General features: G+C 41.8%; 1 protein-coding gene and 1 non-coding gene across 2 annotated transcripts in view; both read right to left on the bottom strand.

The window, feature by feature from the left end:
* Nucleotides 1-1,793: 1,793 nt before the first annotated feature.
* IPO7 (importin 7) overlaps nucleotides 1,794-20,051 on the bottom strand; it is a 43,456-nt gene continuing 25,198 nt past the window's right edge. The window contains exons 5-25 of the mRNA XM_001507888.4: nucleotides 19,794-19,950; nucleotides 19,357-19,446; nucleotides 18,999-19,093; nucleotides 18,813-18,897; nucleotides 18,433-18,567; nucleotides 17,077-17,176; nucleotides 15,891-15,967; nucleotides 15,142-15,258; nucleotides 14,307-14,396; nucleotides 13,697-13,862; nucleotides 13,246-13,406; nucleotides 13,004-13,132; nucleotides 10,807-10,873; nucleotides 10,595-10,720; nucleotides 9,616-9,713; nucleotides 8,233-8,328; nucleotides 7,603-7,823; nucleotides 7,316-7,521; nucleotides 6,243-6,449; nucleotides 5,580-5,696; nucleotides 1,794-3,499 (exon numbers count right to left, since the gene is read on the bottom strand). Of these exons, the coding sequence (XP_001507938.1) occupies nucleotides 3,402-3,499; nucleotides 5,580-5,696; nucleotides 6,243-6,449; nucleotides 7,316-7,521; nucleotides 7,603-7,823; nucleotides 8,233-8,328; nucleotides 9,616-9,713; nucleotides 10,595-10,720; nucleotides 10,807-10,873; nucleotides 13,004-13,132; nucleotides 13,246-13,406; nucleotides 13,697-13,862; nucleotides 14,307-14,396; nucleotides 15,142-15,258; nucleotides 15,891-15,967; nucleotides 17,077-17,176; nucleotides 18,433-18,567; nucleotides 18,813-18,897; nucleotides 18,999-19,093; nucleotides 19,357-19,446; nucleotides 19,794-19,950 (2,638 nt within the window). The 3' untranslated portion in view covers nucleotides 1,794-3,401. The remainder of the gene's footprint in view (nucleotides 3,500-5,579; nucleotides 5,697-6,242; nucleotides 6,450-7,315; nucleotides 7,522-7,602; nucleotides 7,824-8,232; nucleotides 8,329-9,615; nucleotides 9,714-10,594; nucleotides 10,721-10,806; nucleotides 10,874-13,003; nucleotides 13,133-13,245; nucleotides 13,407-13,696; nucleotides 13,863-14,306; nucleotides 14,397-15,141; nucleotides 15,259-15,890; nucleotides 15,968-17,076; nucleotides 17,177-18,432; nucleotides 18,568-18,812; nucleotides 18,898-18,998; nucleotides 19,094-19,356; nucleotides 19,447-19,793; nucleotides 19,951-20,051) is intronic.
* On the bottom strand, nucleotides 14,006-14,185 carry LOC114810539. The gene has a single exon (XR_003758235.1). It is a non-coding gene; the product is annotated as a small nucleolar RNA SNORA23 (small nucleolar RNA).

Raw genomic sequence — 20,051 nt, 5'->3', positions numbered from 1 at the left:
TCATCTGTAAAATGGGGATTAAGTCTGAGCCCCAACTGGGATAACGTGATTACCCTGAATCTTCCCCTAGAACAGTAGTGCTTGGCACATAGTAAGTGCTTAACCAATACCGTCATTATCGTTATTATTCCCTGATACCGTTATTTTCACCACAGGCCCTGGTCAACACTTTGCAACTAGTGCAGTAGTGGATGCCCCTCAGAAGGAATAATTTCCTTCATTTCCCCAAGTATATTCATGTTAATAATTATAACAATGATAATAATAATCACTGTGGCATGTTAGTGCTTACTATGTGCCCAAGCACTGTGCTAAGTGTTGGTGTAGATACAAGTTGATCCAGTTAACAGTCCCTACCCGACATGGGGCTCGCAGTCCCATCTCACAGATGAAGGAACTGAGTCCCAGTGAAGCGACTTGCCCAAGGCCACACAGCAGACATGGAGCAGAGCCAGGATTAGAACCCAGGACCCTCTGGCTCCCAGGCCTGTGCTCAATCCACTAAGCCATGCTGCTGCTTCATTTTGAAAATGTCCCTGTGAGAAATGGGGGCCACATCTGTACTTTTACAGATGAGCAAACAGGTGGAGAAACTGACTGGTCACACAGCAGTCAGGAGGAGAACTGGAGTTGCAACACAGGGCTCCCAACTCCAGTCCCGGTCTTCTTTCCTCAGAAAATGCTCCTGAGAATAGAGACAGGAGATAGAATGGAGATAGAGAATGTGATCTCCCGAAAGCCCCACTCCCCCAAAATTGCATAACTGTTATGCTCAATCATCAGAAAGCAGATTAAAACGTAGGAATTTGGGCAACTGTTCACTCGGGCAAAAACGGTCAAGTACTCATAAAACAGGAGCGGTAATACATCCAATATCAACATGTAGACACACCAAAATATATAAATCATGGGATAGTTCATTTAAATATTGTCAAGATTTTCCATTCTTTGGGGGCACATCCATTCCATAAAACTTGTTGGATGTTGTTTCCCCTACTTCAAGACAATTCACTAAATGCAATCTGGTTATCAGAGAAGTTTATTTTCCCACGACAAGCTTCTTAACACGTACCACCATTTTTGAGCAGTCTTTGAGCTGGGATTTCAAATTGCAGTGCAAAAGCGGGAGACTGTAACCAGTAATAATAACGATGGTATTTGTTAAGCGCTTACTAGGTGCCAAGCACTGTAGATACAAGGTAATCAGGTTGTCCCACATGGGGCTCACAGTCTTAACCCCCATTTTACAGATGAGGTAACAGGCACAGAGAAGTTAAGCGACTTGCCCAAAGTCACACAGCTGACAAGTGGCAGAGCTAAGATTAGAACCCACGGCCTCTGACTCCCAAGTCCGTGCTCTTTCCACTAAGCCACACTTCTTTGAGTAATACAAGATAAATTTCCTTTAAATAAATCTCAGAGGAAATTTTTCAGCTATAGGAAAAATACATATTATTTATACAAACATGAATAAAATTTAACCCGCAGCTCAACAAGAAAAGAATATTTGGAAATTAATTGAGGGTGCAGAGAATCAAGGCACGAGGTTCTCTTCGAAGATCTTCAACATTTTTTTCTCACAGACCGTAAAAATGATGCAACCCCATGCCTTAATGCGGTTGTATGGATGCATGGCCTGCAGGCTGGCCAGCCGCACGTGGACATCAGAAATCTCAATAAGCAGTTTATGGCATAGATCATACTAGTTCGGAGATCTGCTCAGCAAATCTCACTTTCTAGAGACAGTTTGTCACTTTGGGGACATACAAGAAAAACACAGAACACAAAACCGGTTTTCTCAAGGTTTTTTTTTTTTTTGCATTTTTGAATATCAATATGAATATGTGCATTTTGTTTCATTTTTACAGTCGTAATCTCAGTCCATTTCAATTTATCAAGCCTGTACGTGACTTAACAGCATTTAAATTAAAATAGCTTAGTATCCGATATAACGACACGTGACACTTTCAATTTGAAATATATATATAAATATATATATATAAAAAACAGCCCAAATCAATACTGGTTTGACTAACTTAATTGATGTTAAAAGATCAATGATCGATGCAAGACCAAGAAAACTATTTAGATTTTTCCGGGGGTTGCAGATGGGAGGAGAGGTGACTGAGGCAGCCTCTCTTTTTGCAACATCTCGCTACTGGCTTACTTTTGGAGTGGTCCCAGGGGGAGATGTGCCTTGCCCATCTAGCTCAACGGGATGGGTACGGTGTTAGGCACACAGACACGAGGGCATATGCAGATGTAGGAGTCCAAATGCAGAAAGTAAAAGGAAATTGAGCACTTAAAAAAAATAATAAGCCAATGGGAACATACGTTCTAAAAAGTTGGGGGGGACGGGACTGCAATCAGATCAAGCCATGTGACCCGAATTCTGTTCTTTTAATAGATTGCATATATAAGTGTTTCATCCACACACTTCAATCAATTCTAATTTCCATGCTTCAGAAGAAAACTTCTCATTTATTTACCGCTAAAGTTGTATCCAAATTTCCACTTGAACAGAGACAGCTTTAAGAAAAACCAAAGGACACAAAGAGGGTGTTGCCATTTTTTTTAGCAGCAGCAATGAATATCACTAACCCCTTTTTACATAACCGAATTCAAGTCGCTATCAGGTGACTGCACCACAAAGTCACCAGGTACAAAACTGCTAGTTTATTTTTAAATAACTTGAAGTTCACCGCCCCCCCCATCCCATTACATCCCTTCTTTTTATAAACAGCAAACATTTTGCTATTTTGTACATAGGCTAGCAGGCTTGTTTCAATATGAAAGTGCTAATTCATTTACAGATTTTATCAGTTATGTAGTGCTACAATAAGTGTCCAATATTCTACATATCAACAATCTTTGATAAATGGAAATGATGACGCTTAAGTAAGGCTATTGGATTACCTTATTTACATTAAAAGAATAGACACCCAATGGAGAGGAGGGAGGAGGGAATCGGGCAAATATTAATACCGCCACAGGTGTAAAAATCACATAGCCACTTTTGAGCTTGTACTGTAAATGAGACATTTTAAATAGTCCTGCAGCCCATGCCTATTTTTCCTCAGAAAAAGAAAAGCTGCCTTCATGACATCCCCTCTAGATTTCAGGTTTCCACAGTGTGTCATTTGAAGCTTCCAAGTTAGGTTCTTACTTTCTTCCAAAAACCAAAAACAAAAAAACCAAAAACAAAAAGAAAAAACCCTTCTGTTGCTTTCCAGTGCCAGGTTGCATATGATCAGGTCCCACTTCCTGGGTTTTTTGTCCAATCTATTGATCAATTAGTTTAGCGTGAGCTGTAGATAACATGAACCAGTTCTGGAACCACTACTGGGAGGAACACAAGCTCTTCACTACAATCACACAGTAGCAGGAAAGGAAGTGATCATTCAATTCATTCCTGGGGCAGGGCCTCCAAAATTAAATGAACTTGGCACCACCGGAGCGTTGAATTTGTAGCCTCCATGCTTCTCAATCATTTTTGATTCTAAAAGACAAATATTTATTTCAGTAGAATTCGGACGCTACGAATGTTACTTAAGCATGCAAATTACCTCACTGCACCATCACCCGTGTCAAGTTGAGCCAGAGAATGCATCCGCTGGCGTTTTCTGGCAGGTCCCGACATCCAGCCTTATCCCCCTTTCCTCTGCTCCTCCGCCCCTCCCCATCGACCCTACTCCCTCCCTCTGCTCTCCCTCCTTTCCTGCCCCACAGCAGTTGTGTATATTTGTACATATTTATTACTCTATTTTATATTAATGATGTGTATAAATCTATAATTATTTATCTATTTTGATGCTATTGATGCCCGCTACTTGTTTTGTCTGTCTCCCTCCCCCTTCTAGACCGTGAGCCCGTTGTTGGGTTGGGATTGCCTCTATCTGTTGCCGAATTGTACTTTCCAAGCGCTTAGTACAGTGCTCTGCACACAGTAAGCGCTCAATACATGCGATTGACTGAAGGAATGAATCCTTAGGCCTTCCCTGACTGGGTGGGCTCGGTTTTGTGGGCCTCCTTCAAACCCGGGCAAAATTCTATATTCCATCCAATCACTAAATTTTGGATGCCTATAACAGGATCCTGGTGCTCTCTGTCTTGCAGCAGGTTCTTCCTCCAATGCACTCCCTTGTCGCTAAAATTCACCCATTTTATTTCTACCCCCTCGTGTGAAGAAATATAAAATATAAAATATTTTTATTTTAACCCTCAACATCAGTCCCCATCCTGCTCTTCCCACTGTAGCAAGGTAAGAACAAGTAGCAGCGAGAGACCTTCGCAAGACAATGGAGCTAGAATGTCTGTGGCTGTTGTGTCTACTGGACTCTGACCAGCCTTGCCTGAGCAGGGAGGAGCTTGAGCTCAATCAGTGGTATTTTCTGAGTGCTTTCTGTGTGCAGAGCACTATACAGGTGCCTGGGAGAGTACAACATAGAGTCGCAAGACACGTTCCCTGCCCACGAGCTTACAGTCTAGAGGGGGAGAAACTGTAGCCCCCCCTGCTACTTTAGTCCTTGTATAGTCTGTTTTTCACTGTTTCATTTTTCTTTAGCATTCATTGCCAAGCTTTCTCCCAACTCACTGGGAAATCCCTGAGGGCCAGAGACCATGCCCGATTTTCATCCATATGGTTAAAAACTGCTTTGCGTTCAGTATGCAACTTGGTAAATGCTATGACTACATAAATTCACATACACTGTGAGCCCCATGTGGGAACGGGACTGTGTCCAACCTGAATTTTTTTTTTATGGTATGTTAAGTACTTACTATGTGTGGGGCGCTGTTCTAAACACTGGAGTAGATACAAGCTAATTCATTCAATAGTATTTATTGAGCGCTTACTATGTGCAAAGCACTGTACTAAGCCCTTGGAATGAACAAGTCGGCAACAGATAGAGACAGTCCCTGCCGTTTGACGGGCTTACAGTCTAATTGGGGGAGACGGACAGACAAGAACAATGGCAATAAATAGAGTCAAGGGGAAGAACATCTCGTAAAAACAATGGCAACTAAATAGAATCAAGGCGATGTACATTTCATTAAAATAAATAGGGTAATCAGGTTGGACACAGCCCTTGACCCACATGGGGTTCACAGGCTTACTCCCCATTTTACAGATGAGGCAACTGAGGCCCGGAGAAGTGAAGTGACTTACTCAAGGTGACCCAACAGGCGTGGGGCAGAACCAGGATTAGAATCCAGGTCCATCTGACTCCCAGGCCCATACTCTAGCCACTAAGCTATGCTGCTTCTGTTAGATGCTTAGTAGCCCAGCGCCTGGGACATAAGCACTAACAAGTACCACTGAAAGAGGGAAAAAAAACTGGCCATCAACTGAATTTTGTCAGTGTGGGTTTCCTGCCCCCAAGACCAAAAAGTCAAATGACCAAGTGGCTCATTTTCTGTAACCAAGAGGTTGCTAAGAAAATGAAGCTTCTTTTGACCATCATGGCCTCTGAAGGGAATCATATGATGTGGACATCGTGTGGATTCACAACATCCAAAGTTTAGGGTCTTTTATAATCCTGACAAAACTAAACAGTAACAGGCAAAGCGAATAGACCTACCTTGGGCTGCTCGTCTCTGATCTGCTAGAGTTGCTATATCTTGTAACTGTTTTCTTTGCTCTTCATTAAGACCGTGAGTCAGAGCTTGGTACCACACAGGATTACGACTCTGAATAGCTACAGAAAAAGGAGGAGAAAAAAACCCATGGATGATTAAAACCAGCTTTCCAAGTAATTCTGGACAAGAACGGTACAGCCATAAGGCCATACTTCATTCAGTCACCATCACAGGTATTTACTGAGCCCTCCTCAACATCCCAATAGTTGAGTGGCAACTTTTTAGAAAAATAATAATGTTATTTGTTAAGTGTTTTCTATGTGCCAAGCACTGGAACTATGGTGGGGTTTGTCCGGAACAAATTCACATTTTGAAGGGAGAAAGATGGAAGATAAGATGAAACAACTTAACACTTTTCTTGGACTGAACTGAAGAGCTCCAGGAAATAATGCAGAGATCCTTATATATCTATACAGCTGCTCTGGACAGCAATGAGAAGAGCCTATGATTTTCCCAAAACATTTTTCCCCATTAGCTACCCTTAATAGGAATTTTAAATTTATCTTCTCCAAAGAGGTGGATTTTTTTCAAGCCCAGATACTTTCACTTCATCAACAGCCACATTCAAAATAATGAATCATTTAAAATAATGAAGTTATCCTCACTCTGAAAAATAGCTTTAAATATCTGATACTCATCAACAGGATTATCTTCATCATCAATAATTGTGGAATAGCCTTCTAAGGCAGTTTCTTCAGCATCATCCTCCTCCCAGTCTTCATCGTCTCCATCTTCTCCTGCCTGTTTGGCCAAAATCTCAAGGTATTCTTGCCCGTCTTCATCAATATCGTCTTCGTCACTTCCCAGCTCCTCTGCAAATATGGTATTACAGGGTTGTTTTTACCAGAGCAAAGATCACCCAGACCCAAGAAACAACATGGATTCTCTGGGAGAAGTTATACACAAGTTTTGCTCACTAACTACAAAAAAAAGCACGTGGTCATATAGTCCTTTTGAATTCTGGACTTGTTCTTGATGTCTTAGGGGCCACTGGCATTATTAAAAATATTCTAAAGAAAAATTATAATCCTGAGGCAGATTTAGGATTTGGGAGGCAGAGAAACGGAGGATGATTAATAATAATAATAATAATAATGTTGGTATTTGTTAAGCGCTTACTGTGTGCCGAGCACTGTTCTAAGCATTGGAGTAGACATAGGGGAATCAGGTTGTCCCACGTGGGGCTCACAGTCTTAATCCCCATTTTACAGATGAGGGAACTGAGGCACAGAGAAGTTAAGTGACTTGCCCACAGTCACACAGCCGACAAGTGGCAGAGCTGGGATTTGAACTCATGAGCCCTGACTCCAAAGCCCGTGCTCTTTCCACTGAGCCACGCAGCCACGCTGCTTTCTAATTTCATGCTGCATATGATTTATGATACCGAGACTGCACCTGACAGTTTGTTCGCAGGACCAGACACTTTTAAGTGATATTTAAGAGCTGTGGTAAGGGGATGCACTTTACATGCGAGATCTTCTGCGGCCCTCTTTCTCAAATGGTTCATCTCAAACTACTCCCTTTTAACTCCCACGGCAATATAGGTATGTATTCCTGGGCCTCCAAAAATCAGTTGACTGTTAATAAAACCACACTTTTGGGTTTTCAGGACATAAGCCAATGTCCTAGGAAAACATGCAGGACCAAACTTGAGCTTGCAGCATTCCGAATCTCTTACCGGTTTCGTCATCATCGTCGGCTTCGTCATCATCATCACTGTCATTTTCATGCTCTGCATGGCAAGCGTACGCTCTTTTCAGTCCATTAAATAAAAGGATAAAAGCTGGCAAAATCTGTCCTGAAACCTGATTTAAAACTTGTGGTATTTGTTCCAGATCAATAAGAGCACACAGGCCCAGGACACACATCTTTCTGTCATGAAGCCTAAGAAACGAGAGTTAAGCTTAGTTCCAAAGTTTTCCTTAACAGGGTTAACACTACGAGGGTCCAAAGGAAATCACTTACCCCAAGAAACAATCCACATCGTTAAGCCATTGGGTAATAAAGTGATTTGTGACAGGTTCCACGTTGTTGGGAAAACGCAGGTTTTCCAAGGTATTGAGTAACAGGTGAGGGTTGTAGTACAGAGCTGCGATAGCAACTTGCAGGCACATTGTTCGAAGCTCACTGGTTTTAACCTCTCTGGTCAGCCTCTCTAAAGCAGCTTCCACAAAGAGCGGTATACACTGTAAAATATTAAGCAGGGGGATCTCTTACACCTGCAGCAAGGGGAATATACGTCATAAAGCCACAATTACTGATTCTCTAACTTGCTGCCTTTCCCCTCTCTCATCCTATTTTCAGAAAAAGGCGGCTTCTCCTTTCACATCCCCTTCCCCAGAAAATGGTCCGAATTCTAGCAAATATGCCACATCCGAACATTAAATTTGCTTACAGCTGGATCAACTCCTGGCAGATAGGCCCCAAAGAGGGAAAGAAATTGCTAATCCTCCATTTTACACAAAGCAATGAAAGGCCAAGGCAGCAAGCACTGATATAAATCTTCCCATTTAGGACATCCATGGTGTATTTCCACAAAATAGCATCTCTACGGAAAGAACATGGCAGACGTACTCAAAAAAATCAATTACTGACCTGATCGATACCACGCCCTTTGCACTGTAAAATGATGACCTCCAACAACTTTGCCGCGTGACACTCTGCATCTTCTCCTGCAACTCCTGTAAGAACCTGAGCGCAAATGAATGGTAAAACAAGGATGAGGCAATTCATTCACATTACTAAAGGTCCCTACTTTCCCTCAGTCAGCAGCTCACCAGCCTCCACTTTCTCTCCCTAAGAAGATCCTTCCCAGACTTAGGGAAGTGGTGTGACCTAGTGGAAACAGCATGGGATTTTTTTTGGGGGGGTAGGGTGGGGAAGAGTTCAGAGGACCTGGGTTCTAATCCCAGCCCCACCACATCTGTTGGGTGACCGTGGGCAAGTCACTTCACTTCTCTGTGCCTCAGTTACCTCGTCTATAAAAATGGCATTAAGACTGTGAGACCCTTGTGGGACATGGCCTGTGCCCAACCTAATTAGTTTGGATTTACTCCAGCACTGGGTGTATTACCAGACACATAGTAAATTCTTACCCCAGCACTTAGTACAATGCCTGGCATATAGCAAGCACTTGACAAATATCACAAATTATCACATACCAGGAAAAAAAACTTATGCCCATGGCCACAATTCAGGCTTACATCTTCTGTCATTGGGGATCCTTATGGGACACAGTTCAAATTACGGAAATGGGCTAAGGGAGAGAGGGACAAGCTGTATTGCAACTCACTCGTCTAGTTCTTAAGAGTTGCTCCCTGGTGCTAAACTAAGTAATTTAGGGCAGCACTAATACTTCTTAACCTTAGGGGAGTTTCTTGCATTGTATACTTTGGGCTCCCACTGAAACAGTAGAAATGATCCTCTAGTAAGAGAGGTTATCCTTCCCAAAGCGCCTCAGTTTCTAACAGACAACCGTAAGCAGCTTTTACATGGAAACAAGAAAGCCCGGGCCTGGGAGTCAAAAGGACCTGGGTTCTAATCCCAGTTCCGCCCTGCCTGCTGTGTGACCTGGGGCAAATCACTTGATTTCTCTGGGCCTGTTACCTCATCTGCAAAATGGGGATTGAGATTGTGAGCACCACAAGGGACAGGGACTGTGTCCAACCTGATTTGCCTGTATCTACCCCAGCGCTCAGTACAGTGTCTGGCACATAGGAAGCACTTAAATACCAAAATTAGTATTAGTATTTAGTGTGTTTTAAAGATCCTGTGCCTCCTTAAAACCATCACCTTTCTTGAAGACAATCGTTCCCTGTCCTTCAAAAGATAAATTATTTCTCCTTTTAAAGTTTCTTACATACATTTGAGGTTTGATGATTACAACAGGTCACTAAATAAATCCCAACTTTTATTTCCATCTCACAAGAAGCACATATCTGCCCCAAACTTAAAGATCTTGGTTGGAAGGACACCTACCTTTTTACACATACTGTATATCATTTCAAGATATTTAGTATCGGACAGAAGCGTGTCTGTGTCAACCGTTACATAATTATGAAGAAGCGGCATCATGTCTGCATTAAATAAAAACAAGTTAACATGTTTGTTTGCATTAGGTTGGCCACACAACTCTAAATCAGCATGATTTTGATTTTGGAAGCGGCTTTTGGATGGGGCTGACATAAACTATATAAACAATAGTAGTAGAAAAAACACCTAGGATAAGGATCCTACTGACTTGGATGTACGAAGAACTGCAATGCAAGAATCCCATCCTTGGCTCTGCATTACAGAAACTCATGTTCTAACTCACATGACACCCTGTCCATACTCACACCTGGTGTCAGAAGCACATTCCCTTAAGACCAACAAAACTCTCTAACCAAAATGAAGAGTGAAAACTTGTGTTACGGCAGAGATGACTATACCATGAAGTCCTCCCAACCTTTTTATTTGAGGTATTGAGAAAACACACGGGAAATCATTCCACATCATCTGCTTCCTTTCCTACCCTGCCTTCTCTGTGTGGTGTGCTTCTCTGTGTGAGAAGCAGCGTGGCTCAGTGGAAAGAGCACGGGCTTTGGAGTCAGAGATCATGGGTTCGAATCCCGGCTCGGCCACTTGTCAGCTGTGGGCAAGTCACTTAACTTCTCGGTGCCTCAGTTACCTCATCTGTAAAATGAGGATTAAGACTGTGAGCCCCATTTGGGACAACCTGATTCCCCTGTGTCTACCCCAGCGCTTAGAACAGTGCTCGGCACACAGTAAGTGCTTAACAAATACCAACATTAATTAATTGGTAAGATATGAGAGAGAACACTGACACTTAAAATTTCACAGGAGCACAGTACTAAACTAGGGCCGCGTCCACTCTGGGCTCTCATTAGGATCCAGATAGTTGCATGATATGCAAGAATCAAATGCTGGAACCAACACGCTTCATGGCATTTCTCACCTGTAAAATAATCAAAGCCATCCTGCTGAAAGACTTCAAACACAAGAGGCAGAAGCTGCCACATCTGTGGAGAGACCTGCTGACAGGTCAAACTGTGAGCCAAAGAAAAGATCTCCTCGTAGAATTCTAAAATGCAAGTAGCCAGAGTTTAGGATACTCATTATCTGTGTAAAACTGAACGTACTGAAAGCCACAAGTGGAGAGACACATACCTAAAACATGCTGCTGTAACACGGTACCAATGACTTGCAAGCAGATTCCTTCCAGTTGCTGGGTGATCTGAGATGGAGAAGAGATAAGGAGGGAATTGAAGTTGGCTGGATTTCCAAGTGTTAATTCCAATAGGTAGCAAATGAATCACAGGTGGAAAACAGATATGAACGGAATTTTACAACTTAGTCCCTTTAAATGTAATAAGATGAAGAAATTCGATCCAATTTCTTAACTTCTCTGTGACTCAATTCCCTCATCTGTAAGATGGGGTTGAAGACTGACTGTGAGCCCCATATGGGACAGGAACCGTGTCGAAGATGATTAACTTCTATCTGCCCCAGTGCTTAGTAGAGGCCTGGCACATAATAAGCGCTTAACAAATGCCATCTAAAGGGGGGCTGGGGAAAGAGAGGAATGGGGGGATGGGAAACCAGCTGGAGAATGCACAGTACACCGACAACAGTGTGGCACTGTTTCTTCAGTCACAGTAACATACGGTTTGGTATTTCCACCGGCTGCCAGGAAAACAGCAGTTAGGATGCCAACCACATGAGAGGATTGGACCTCAACATCCTCCTAATGATCAGGGTTTTCTAGAGCTATCTGCCTCTTGTTATTTCTTAGCACTGAAGTGCCACCACTTCTTCCGTTCATCATATTTGGTTTTAGTACTTGGAATTCACCCCACCCTTGGCCTTTTAGTACTTGGAATTCACCCCACCCTCGGCCCCACAGCCCTTTTTGCATGTATCCATAATTGATTTATTTGTATTAATATCTGTCCCCCCGTCTAAACCGTAAGCTCATTGTAGGCAGGGAACATGTTTGCTAACTCTGCTGTACAGCACTCGCCCAATCGCTTAGTAGGCTGTTCAGCACATAGTAAGTCCTCAATAAATACCATTGATTGATTGATTAGCTAACACCTGATAGGTAGGTCTCCGCCCCTGTTCCACTTCATGATTCATTCAATCTGATCGCATTTATTGAGCGCTTACTGTATGCAGAGCACTGTATTAAGGGCTTATTCCGCCTCTTGATTCAAATACCCAGGACCTTCCACGAAAGTCTTGGCCTAAGTAGTCATGGCTCTCCATCAAGAAAGCCTCCAGTGAACCACACAGCAGGGAGAGCTGGCAAAGCAGCGACTACCACACTAAATACAAAATTAACCTGTGCTTTTTAAAAAGCTGGATCACCCAAAAGTCTTTGGTTTGACAGTTTGGGAGTTTTATACAATGAAAAATGAATTCCAAATTCCAAGAGAAATTACTTTCTATTATCCACACCATTGCACCCCAGCCTCCTGTCCCCAACGGCCTACTGTGTGCAGAGCACTTTACTAAGCATGTGGGGAGTGACATGGAATTAGCAGACAAGATCCCAGCCCTCAAGGAGCTTACAATCTAGCTGGGGAGACAGATGATAGAGTGCTTAGGTGGTGCTGAAGTCGCACTTGGGGGAATCTAGGGTGGGAAGATGGAACATAAAATTAGGGAAAGTTTTCCTGAAGATTTAATTACAGGAGGGTAATGTAACCATTACTACAGCTCAACATCTAGTTGTCTTCTTTGCTAAATGCTTATTTACCAGTGTGGATTCATACTTAAATGAGAGAAGCATGAAATATCTAAAAGGGGGCTTCTAATTTTAGGGAAGGTAACTGGAGGTATCTGAAGGCAAGCACTTTGCACTAAATAAGCGCTCAATAAAAATGAATGAATGGATAAAAATACAGTAGAGGTCCCAGAGGGAGAAGTAAAGCCAGACTTCTCACTTGGAACAAGAGGCCAGGGAACTTCTACTTTTTACCATCCGGTCTTAAAGCAGGGGCTTCCTAATTCCAAGGTATTTACTGAGCACTTATTGTGTTCAGAGTAGCGTACTAAGTGCTTCGAAGCGTACTATACAGAGCTGATAGACATTCCCTGTCCACAACGAGCTTACAGCCCAGAGGATGAACTTCCAACCAATATCCAGATATCTGCCCACTTTTGCCAAAACATAGCCTGAGAAACATGCAGCCCCCATGACCCCTGCCTATTTCCCTCTCCTGTGAATACGTACATTTCACCCATCCTATATAACCATAATATTTTCCGCCATCCCAAATGAGTGAAGAGTTCCAGAAAAATGTTCCAGCAGTATTAACTAAAGAATAGGCTATTGATTGTTCATGAAAAATTTTGTTTTTACCTCTTTGTGATCTTCAACTACACTAAGAAGTGTATCGATTGTATTCAAGATTCCCATGGCTGTTACTGCTTTATCATCACCGCCTTCTTCATCTGGCCCAGTCTGGATCACTTGGTTAAATGTCATTGCCTGAAACAGGCAAAAAGAGGTTTGGCATATAATTCATTTACAATGTGACATTTTCCAGCAATCTACACAAAGGGATCCTTTAACTCCGGCACTGGAAGCTCCAAGTGACTTACCAAGTGCTGCGTCATTTCTACAGCAATAGGAGTAACTTCTTCACTATATTCGCAGATCATTTTCTGAATCACATTTGTCAAATCATCATTTTCTGTTTCTCTTATAATATGAAGAAGAGCCTGCATTACAGGCCTAATGAATGGGGTAATGTACTCCTTAGCTGCAAGATGAAGAGAAGAAACTAAATACCTCCCATTATCACATATTTTACTGTTAAAAAAAAATTGCTCCAGATTTAAAACAAGCCCATGATCGAACAGTTTGTTCAGAAAAATCCCCCACAGCGTGGTTATATCACCACTAATGTTATTTGTGTCTTTCTGAACACAGCAGTCTTTTGGGTCATGGCTATGTTTTTACTCAACGGAAAAGAAAAGGCAAGAGAAATGGACACTATCTTTTATAGTCCGAGGCTGGTATTCTATTACATAAGCTCTAAGGCTGTGGTACCTTTCTCTTGATTGCTAATCAGAACCTGAAGGGCAATGGCAGCTTCCACTTTCACGGGCATCTCCCTGTCATCAATCAGACATCGCCGCGTCAGTTCTAGGGCCGTCTGCAAATTCTGATCACTCTTGAATTTCACTTCACAGAAATAATGAAGGACCCAACAAGCCTATAAAATAAAGATTTCACTGCAAACAGATGTCTACTCAAATAAGACAACTTGCCCAGAGTAAGCTTTACAAAAAAGGCCACGAAACCAAGCATAGAGTTGTAACTTATTATATTTTCAGTTACTTCCCCCTCCAACCACATGAATGTCTGGGAGTTTGGAGGCTGGCCAGTGCAAGATTTGTCCCAAAGACTTCACTAGACCAGTACTATGATCCCAGGTTCATCTTTGGCCGCAGGGTACGTGTGGATAGCAAAGTCTGGATGCAAAACGCAAACAGACTAGCTACCAGACACAGATGACAACTATGCACACATTGCTGCAGCCATTTCAACCTCCGTGGTACAATATAAACCAATGTCTCTTGATGAACATTTCAAACCTTCTGCGTCAGATAGAATCATAAAAATCTAAGTCAAATTCAAGTTCTTAAAAAATGCTTACCCTTGCTCTCATGTAGCCTAGCTCACTGCTGAAGAGGGGGAATACATGATTTTGCAACATGTATTCCATCTGGTCTTTGTAGATCTTTTTCTGTTAAAAATATGAAGTTGATTTATGCCTTAGGTTTTGATTCAAATGCATTCATCACACATCAAAATTTACCGCCTTCATCTAAAACCACTAGCCATTCTAGAAAGCCCTGGCATAATGAAATAAACGCTTTGGACCTTTCTAGAGACTGTGCTGTTTTTCCAAAACAGAGTCTCTCTTTAAGAACAAAGATTTCAACACGTAAAAATAGTTTTGCATTCCACCCCCATACTAAGGCTTGCTTCGGTTTCTATAGCTTACCAACTCTTAAGCTGTAAGCCACAGTATTTCAAAAACATGTGATTTGAATGTACTCATGTTCCTGGAAAACCTTTCCGATAGGTAAATAACCTAGCATCAAAGTTTTCTGGGGGGCTTTTTTTGTTTGTTTTTATGTTATTCATAATGTACTTACTAAGTGCAACTCATTGTGGGCAAGGAATGTGTGCTCGTTATATTGTATTCTCCCAAGCGTTTAGTACAGTGCTCTGTACACAGTAAGCATTCAGTAAATGATTGAATGAGTAAATACAATCTAATCAAGTTGGACATAGTCCCTGGCCCACATAGGCCCCCATTTCACAGAAGAGGTTACAGGCAAAGAAGTGAATTGACTTGCCCATAGTCAGAGAGTCAACAAGTGATGGTGGAGCTGGGATTAAAACTCAAGTCCCTGCTCTAAGCCCTAGGCAACACTGCCTCTCAAGTTGCAAGAAAAGCCCCCAGCCTTCTTTTTAATTCTTACCTTCAGAAGGATTTCAGCTAAAGAACCAATCATATGTAAAGCACCATCCTTTTTGCGAGGATCAGCATTGGGTTCAGTAAGAATTTGATAGCAGAAGCCCATTGTTTTTTGTAAAACCTAGAAGAAAAAAGGTCCATTCTATTTTTAAAATTTTTATACTAAAAAGCAACTCAATGTCTCAAAAGGATTAACGTTTAACTGTGTTATTCTCAAATTCAGGGTTCAATATATCACAGAGGCTAAAGTTCCAAAGAGACTTTAAGACAGTGAATGTAACACTGGTACATATTTTAGCCCTCCCCACAGAGACAGTTTATGAAAATAGCCTTGTCCACCACCCCCAGGGACCCATTGACTGCCTAATTCTGTGATGCCCCTGGCCTTGCTGTCTAAAGGATCAAAGTTAGGATCCCCCACAGCTGACAGCCAGGTGAGTTGAAATAGATGACAAAGTCCACACCAGGCTATGTGACTTCTGCCACAAGAGAGGAGTTCAAAGCCCCCCTTAAAGCCTCAGGCCATGATGAAATCTAAAAGCAAGCCCCGTGGGACCTTTACCAACCATGGCTTTTATGATGTCTATGAAAAAATTCAACGAGAAATGTAGGCAGTGATCGCCCTCTGCTAAGAAAAGACTATACCAAAGCATGAACTTTGAGAAGTGCATTTTAAAATCACCTCCAAATTTTGGTTCTGAGTCTCAAATTTTCAGTCACTGGATGACTTCAAACAGAAATCACTAAACTTACCTCTTTCCTTTTACTACAGGCTGTAAACAAGAGGGTCTGGGCAGCGGTGGTCGGTGATATGAAGTCTTCAAAAACATCTATAAGATATATGGCAATTTTATATATTAAGGCCCATAAATAAAGAGATTTATGTTATCCATCAGACTGAGTGGCAGGGTGGCTTTGTGCAAGCTAAGTCTTTATCACTATGGTTTACCTCATAGCTCCTCTCCTCCAAGATGGGGGAAGAAGGGAGATTACCAATAATAGGACACCTCTGGTATTCATAATCAGATATGTCATAGTCCCTGACCCCAAGAGGCTCACCATCTAAGAAGTAAGGAGATGGGGCATTTTCTCACCATTTGTAAGATAAAGGAATTGAGGTACTGAGAGGTGAGGTGGCTTACTCAGGATAACACAGCAGACTGGTGGCAGAGCTGAGACTAGAACCCAGGTCTCCAGACTCTCAGGCCCAGACTATCTCACCCATATCTGTTTGTAAGCCCCTCGACGACAGGGATCATGTCTTTGATACTGATGTACTCTCTACAGTGCTTAGAAGCAGCAGGGTGTAGTGGACAGAGCACGTGCCTGGGAGCCAGAAGGTCATGGGTTCTAATCCAGACTTCTCTTATCTGCTACATGACCTTGGGCAACTCACTTCACTTTTCTGTGCCTCATCTGTAAAATGGGGATTGAGATGTGAGCCCCATGTAGGAGAGGGACTGTGTCCAACCCGTTTTGTGTGGCTCAGTGGAAAGAGCCTGGGCTTGGGAGCCAGAGGTCATGGGTTCGAATCCTGTCTCTGCCACTCCTCAGCTGTGTGACTGTGGGCAAGTCACTTAACTTCTCTGTGCCTCAGTTACCTCATCTGTAAAATGGGGATTAACTGTGAGCCTCAAGTGGGACGACCTGATTACCCTGTATCTACCCCAGCGCTTAGAACTGTGCTCTACACATAGTAAGCGCTTAACAAATACCAACATTATTATCTACCCCAGAGCACAGAACGGTGCCCGGCTCATAATAAGCGCTTAACAAATACCATAATTATTATTATTATATAGCGCTATATACAACAGATCTGCATTTACAAAGTCTTCAATGAAGAATATGTGTTTTTATCCTTATCTAACTCAGACAGGTATAAAACAGTCTAATTGGTCTGTTGCTCCTAATTTAAGTATATACTTAAAACCCTCACCAAATTTCATGCGTATATACTCATAAGGATCTTCCTGCCACAGCTCCTCATCAGCATCCGTATAGCACATCAATGGAAAAATAACATCTTGGATAATGCCCTGTGATTTGGAGAGATGGGGTGTGATTGGGGCGGGGGGGTTAATGTTTAATGAACAATTTCAATTTCTGAAATAAATCTAAACTATACATGTAAACATACAAAGAGCATCACCACTTTAAGCACTTGATATTCACTCCTCCCTCCACCTCACAGCATGTACGTACAGACCTAGAAGGTATTTACTCATATTGATGTCTGTCTGACTGCCCCCTACACTCCTTGTGAGCAGGGAACACATCTACCAAGTCTGCTAGACTGCACAGTGCTCTGCACAGAGTAAGCACTCAATGAATACCACTGACTGATCGTAGGATCAATGGTGTTTGTGGGAGAGGGGAAAGGAAAGCTGAGCATTTCAGCAGCAAGAGAAGTGGTCAAAGCAAAGCCAGTCATGAGGGGGAGGGAGCAGGAGGACACAGGACAGGGATAGTGTGGATGTGCAATCAGTCTCCAGATCCGTTACCAATAGTCTCCCATCATCCTCTTCCTATCCACAGTTCCCCATCATTCCTCACCAAACTTTTCCAGGTATTTCCATGTTCCTTCAAACCTATTAGTTCCCAGATCTTTAAAAGTGAAGGCTCTGCTATCATACAAACACTGGCTAATTAAGGAGTTCTCCCAAAAGTAAATTTTAATTGGAATTTTATGGGCAAGTTTTCACTTCCTTATACAATAAAAATACAACCTTTTCTTTATTGTGATCTCTCTCTCTCTCTCTCTCTATATATATATTTATATGAGAAGCGACATGGCTCAGTGGAAAGAGCAAGGGCTTGGGAGTCAGAGGTCTTGGGTTCTAATCCTGGCTCCATCACTTATCAGCTGTGTGACTTTGGGAAAGTCACTTAACTCCTCTGAGCCTCAGTTACCTCATCTGGAAAATGGGGATTAAGACTGTGAGCCCCACGTGGGACAACCTGATTACCTTGTATCTATCCAGTGCTTGGCACATAGCGCTTAACAAATACCAAAATTATTATTATTATTATGGATAGGGAGAGAGATATCACAATAAACAAAAGGTTGTATTTTATAGTAAGACAGGCATCCAAGGAATTATTCTTTGAGAATTTTATTTATTATGATAGACAATATCAGCTATCTATTGTGAGCCATGGCATTAAGCACACTCAACTCTAATACTGGCACCACCCACAAATACAACTCAAGCCTGCATTATAATCTGATCTTTGTCAATCCCTAAATATACACGTTTTCTAGGGAAATGGTAGACTTCAAGAGAAACTTTACTTGGATATGAGGCTTCAGATTCTTCCAGGTGACCGCATGTGACACTCCTTGATTGATATAGTTTAGCGTTTGCTGGAGAACTCGGGGTGCCATATACTGCTTTTCCTTATACTGGTATAGCACCTTCAGTAGTACCTACACAGATCAGATGTCATCATTCAGTATCCGATAACCACTACACATGTATATAAAAAATAAAAGCAGTAATCCCAAACACTCCCACCATCAGCCCCAAGTTTTGAACTCTTTAGGACAGTGTTCTGATAATACCCATATAAGTTCACTACAGAAAATGAAGGAAAAGAACGATAAGATCAAGTTAGAATTTGTACAATACCAAATCACAAAAAATTTCAAACCTGGAATTAAATGTTTCCTACCTGCTGGACACCAACAGCAAATGCCTTTAGGAACACTTCTGCAAATTCATTATATTCCTTCGAAACATTGCCAGGACTTCCATATCTAAAGCAAAAGGGGATGTGCAACATGATAGAATCTTTAGCGCACTCTGCAACAGTGGCTAGATTGTTATTGTAAATTATTAATAACGCAGGAGAGCTCACCTCTCAAAAAGTCTGGCCAAGATATGCAGAGCCCACTTCTTGCATTTCCACCATGGTAACTCAGGCCTATCATCTTCTTCAACCTGAAGGGTTTCCTATAGGAAGACAATTATTGTATCGTTATTTGAAATCTTAACATTTAAGCCAGGACACCCGCTGAGGTTTGACTTGAAAAGTCAAGGCAACCATCGCCATTTATAATTTTAAGTTGACATTGGAAGATTACTCCACGTTCATTAATTTTCATTAACATGTCCTGAATTTCAACTAAAATAATTACTCTCCCTTGAACCCCAAAAGGCCCAAGTGGATCAATCTACAGTTTTTTGGAGTAACAAAAAACAAAAGAAGTACTTACAGCTGGCACATCCCTGTTCACAACTGTCTTTAAAATTTCTATCCACTCCGTCAGGTTCTGTTGGTTTATTAGCTCCAGGGGTAGCGTATACTATTTTAAAAGAGTGATTCAGCATTAAAAACCCAAAGCAAACTTTTGCACACCCAAAGTAATTTTCACTTTCAATTCCCTCTCCAATAGCTTCCTGTACTCAACACAATAATATATCCCCAAATATAAACGAGTTATGCTAAAGGTGAGACTTTCTTGAACTTTCTTCTGATTATACACAAATGCTTTTCAAGTACCCCCACTGTTTGCTTTGCCTACTCATGAAGCCAAGATGTTCTAAAGATACACTTTCAAAGAAACTAACCCCTGCTGTTTTGTAATATTTTGGGAAAGGGTTCAATACATTGGGCAGTCTAGCTCTCTATAACAGCTTTAAAAATAACTACCTGAACAAGAGCATAGAAGATTTTGAAGATTTGTTTCTGAATGAGGACAGATTGATCAGATTGATCAGAAAGAAGTTGAATGAAACGATCCTTCAGTAGTGGCAGGAAGTGCTGCATGGCTGCTATCAATGGACTCCGTTCCTCTGGTTTCTTGTACCTTTGGGTAGAAATACAAACTGAGGCTGTAAGAATTTACAAGCCAAATTTCGCAAAACCATTATGTGCGTAATGCTCATACATATGTGTGCACTCACAGAC

The sequence above is a fragment of the Ornithorhynchus anatinus genome, chromosome 3 (genome assembly GCF_004115215.2).
Source record: "Ornithorhynchus anatinus isolate Pmale09 chromosome 3, mOrnAna1.pri.v4, whole genome shotgun sequence".
Classification (NCBI taxonomy): Eukaryota; Metazoa; Chordata; class Mammalia; order Monotremata; family Ornithorhynchidae; genus Ornithorhynchus; species Ornithorhynchus anatinus.
The sequence above is the reverse complement of the archived record's forward strand: the minus strand, read 5'-3'. Positions and strand labels throughout refer to the sequence as shown.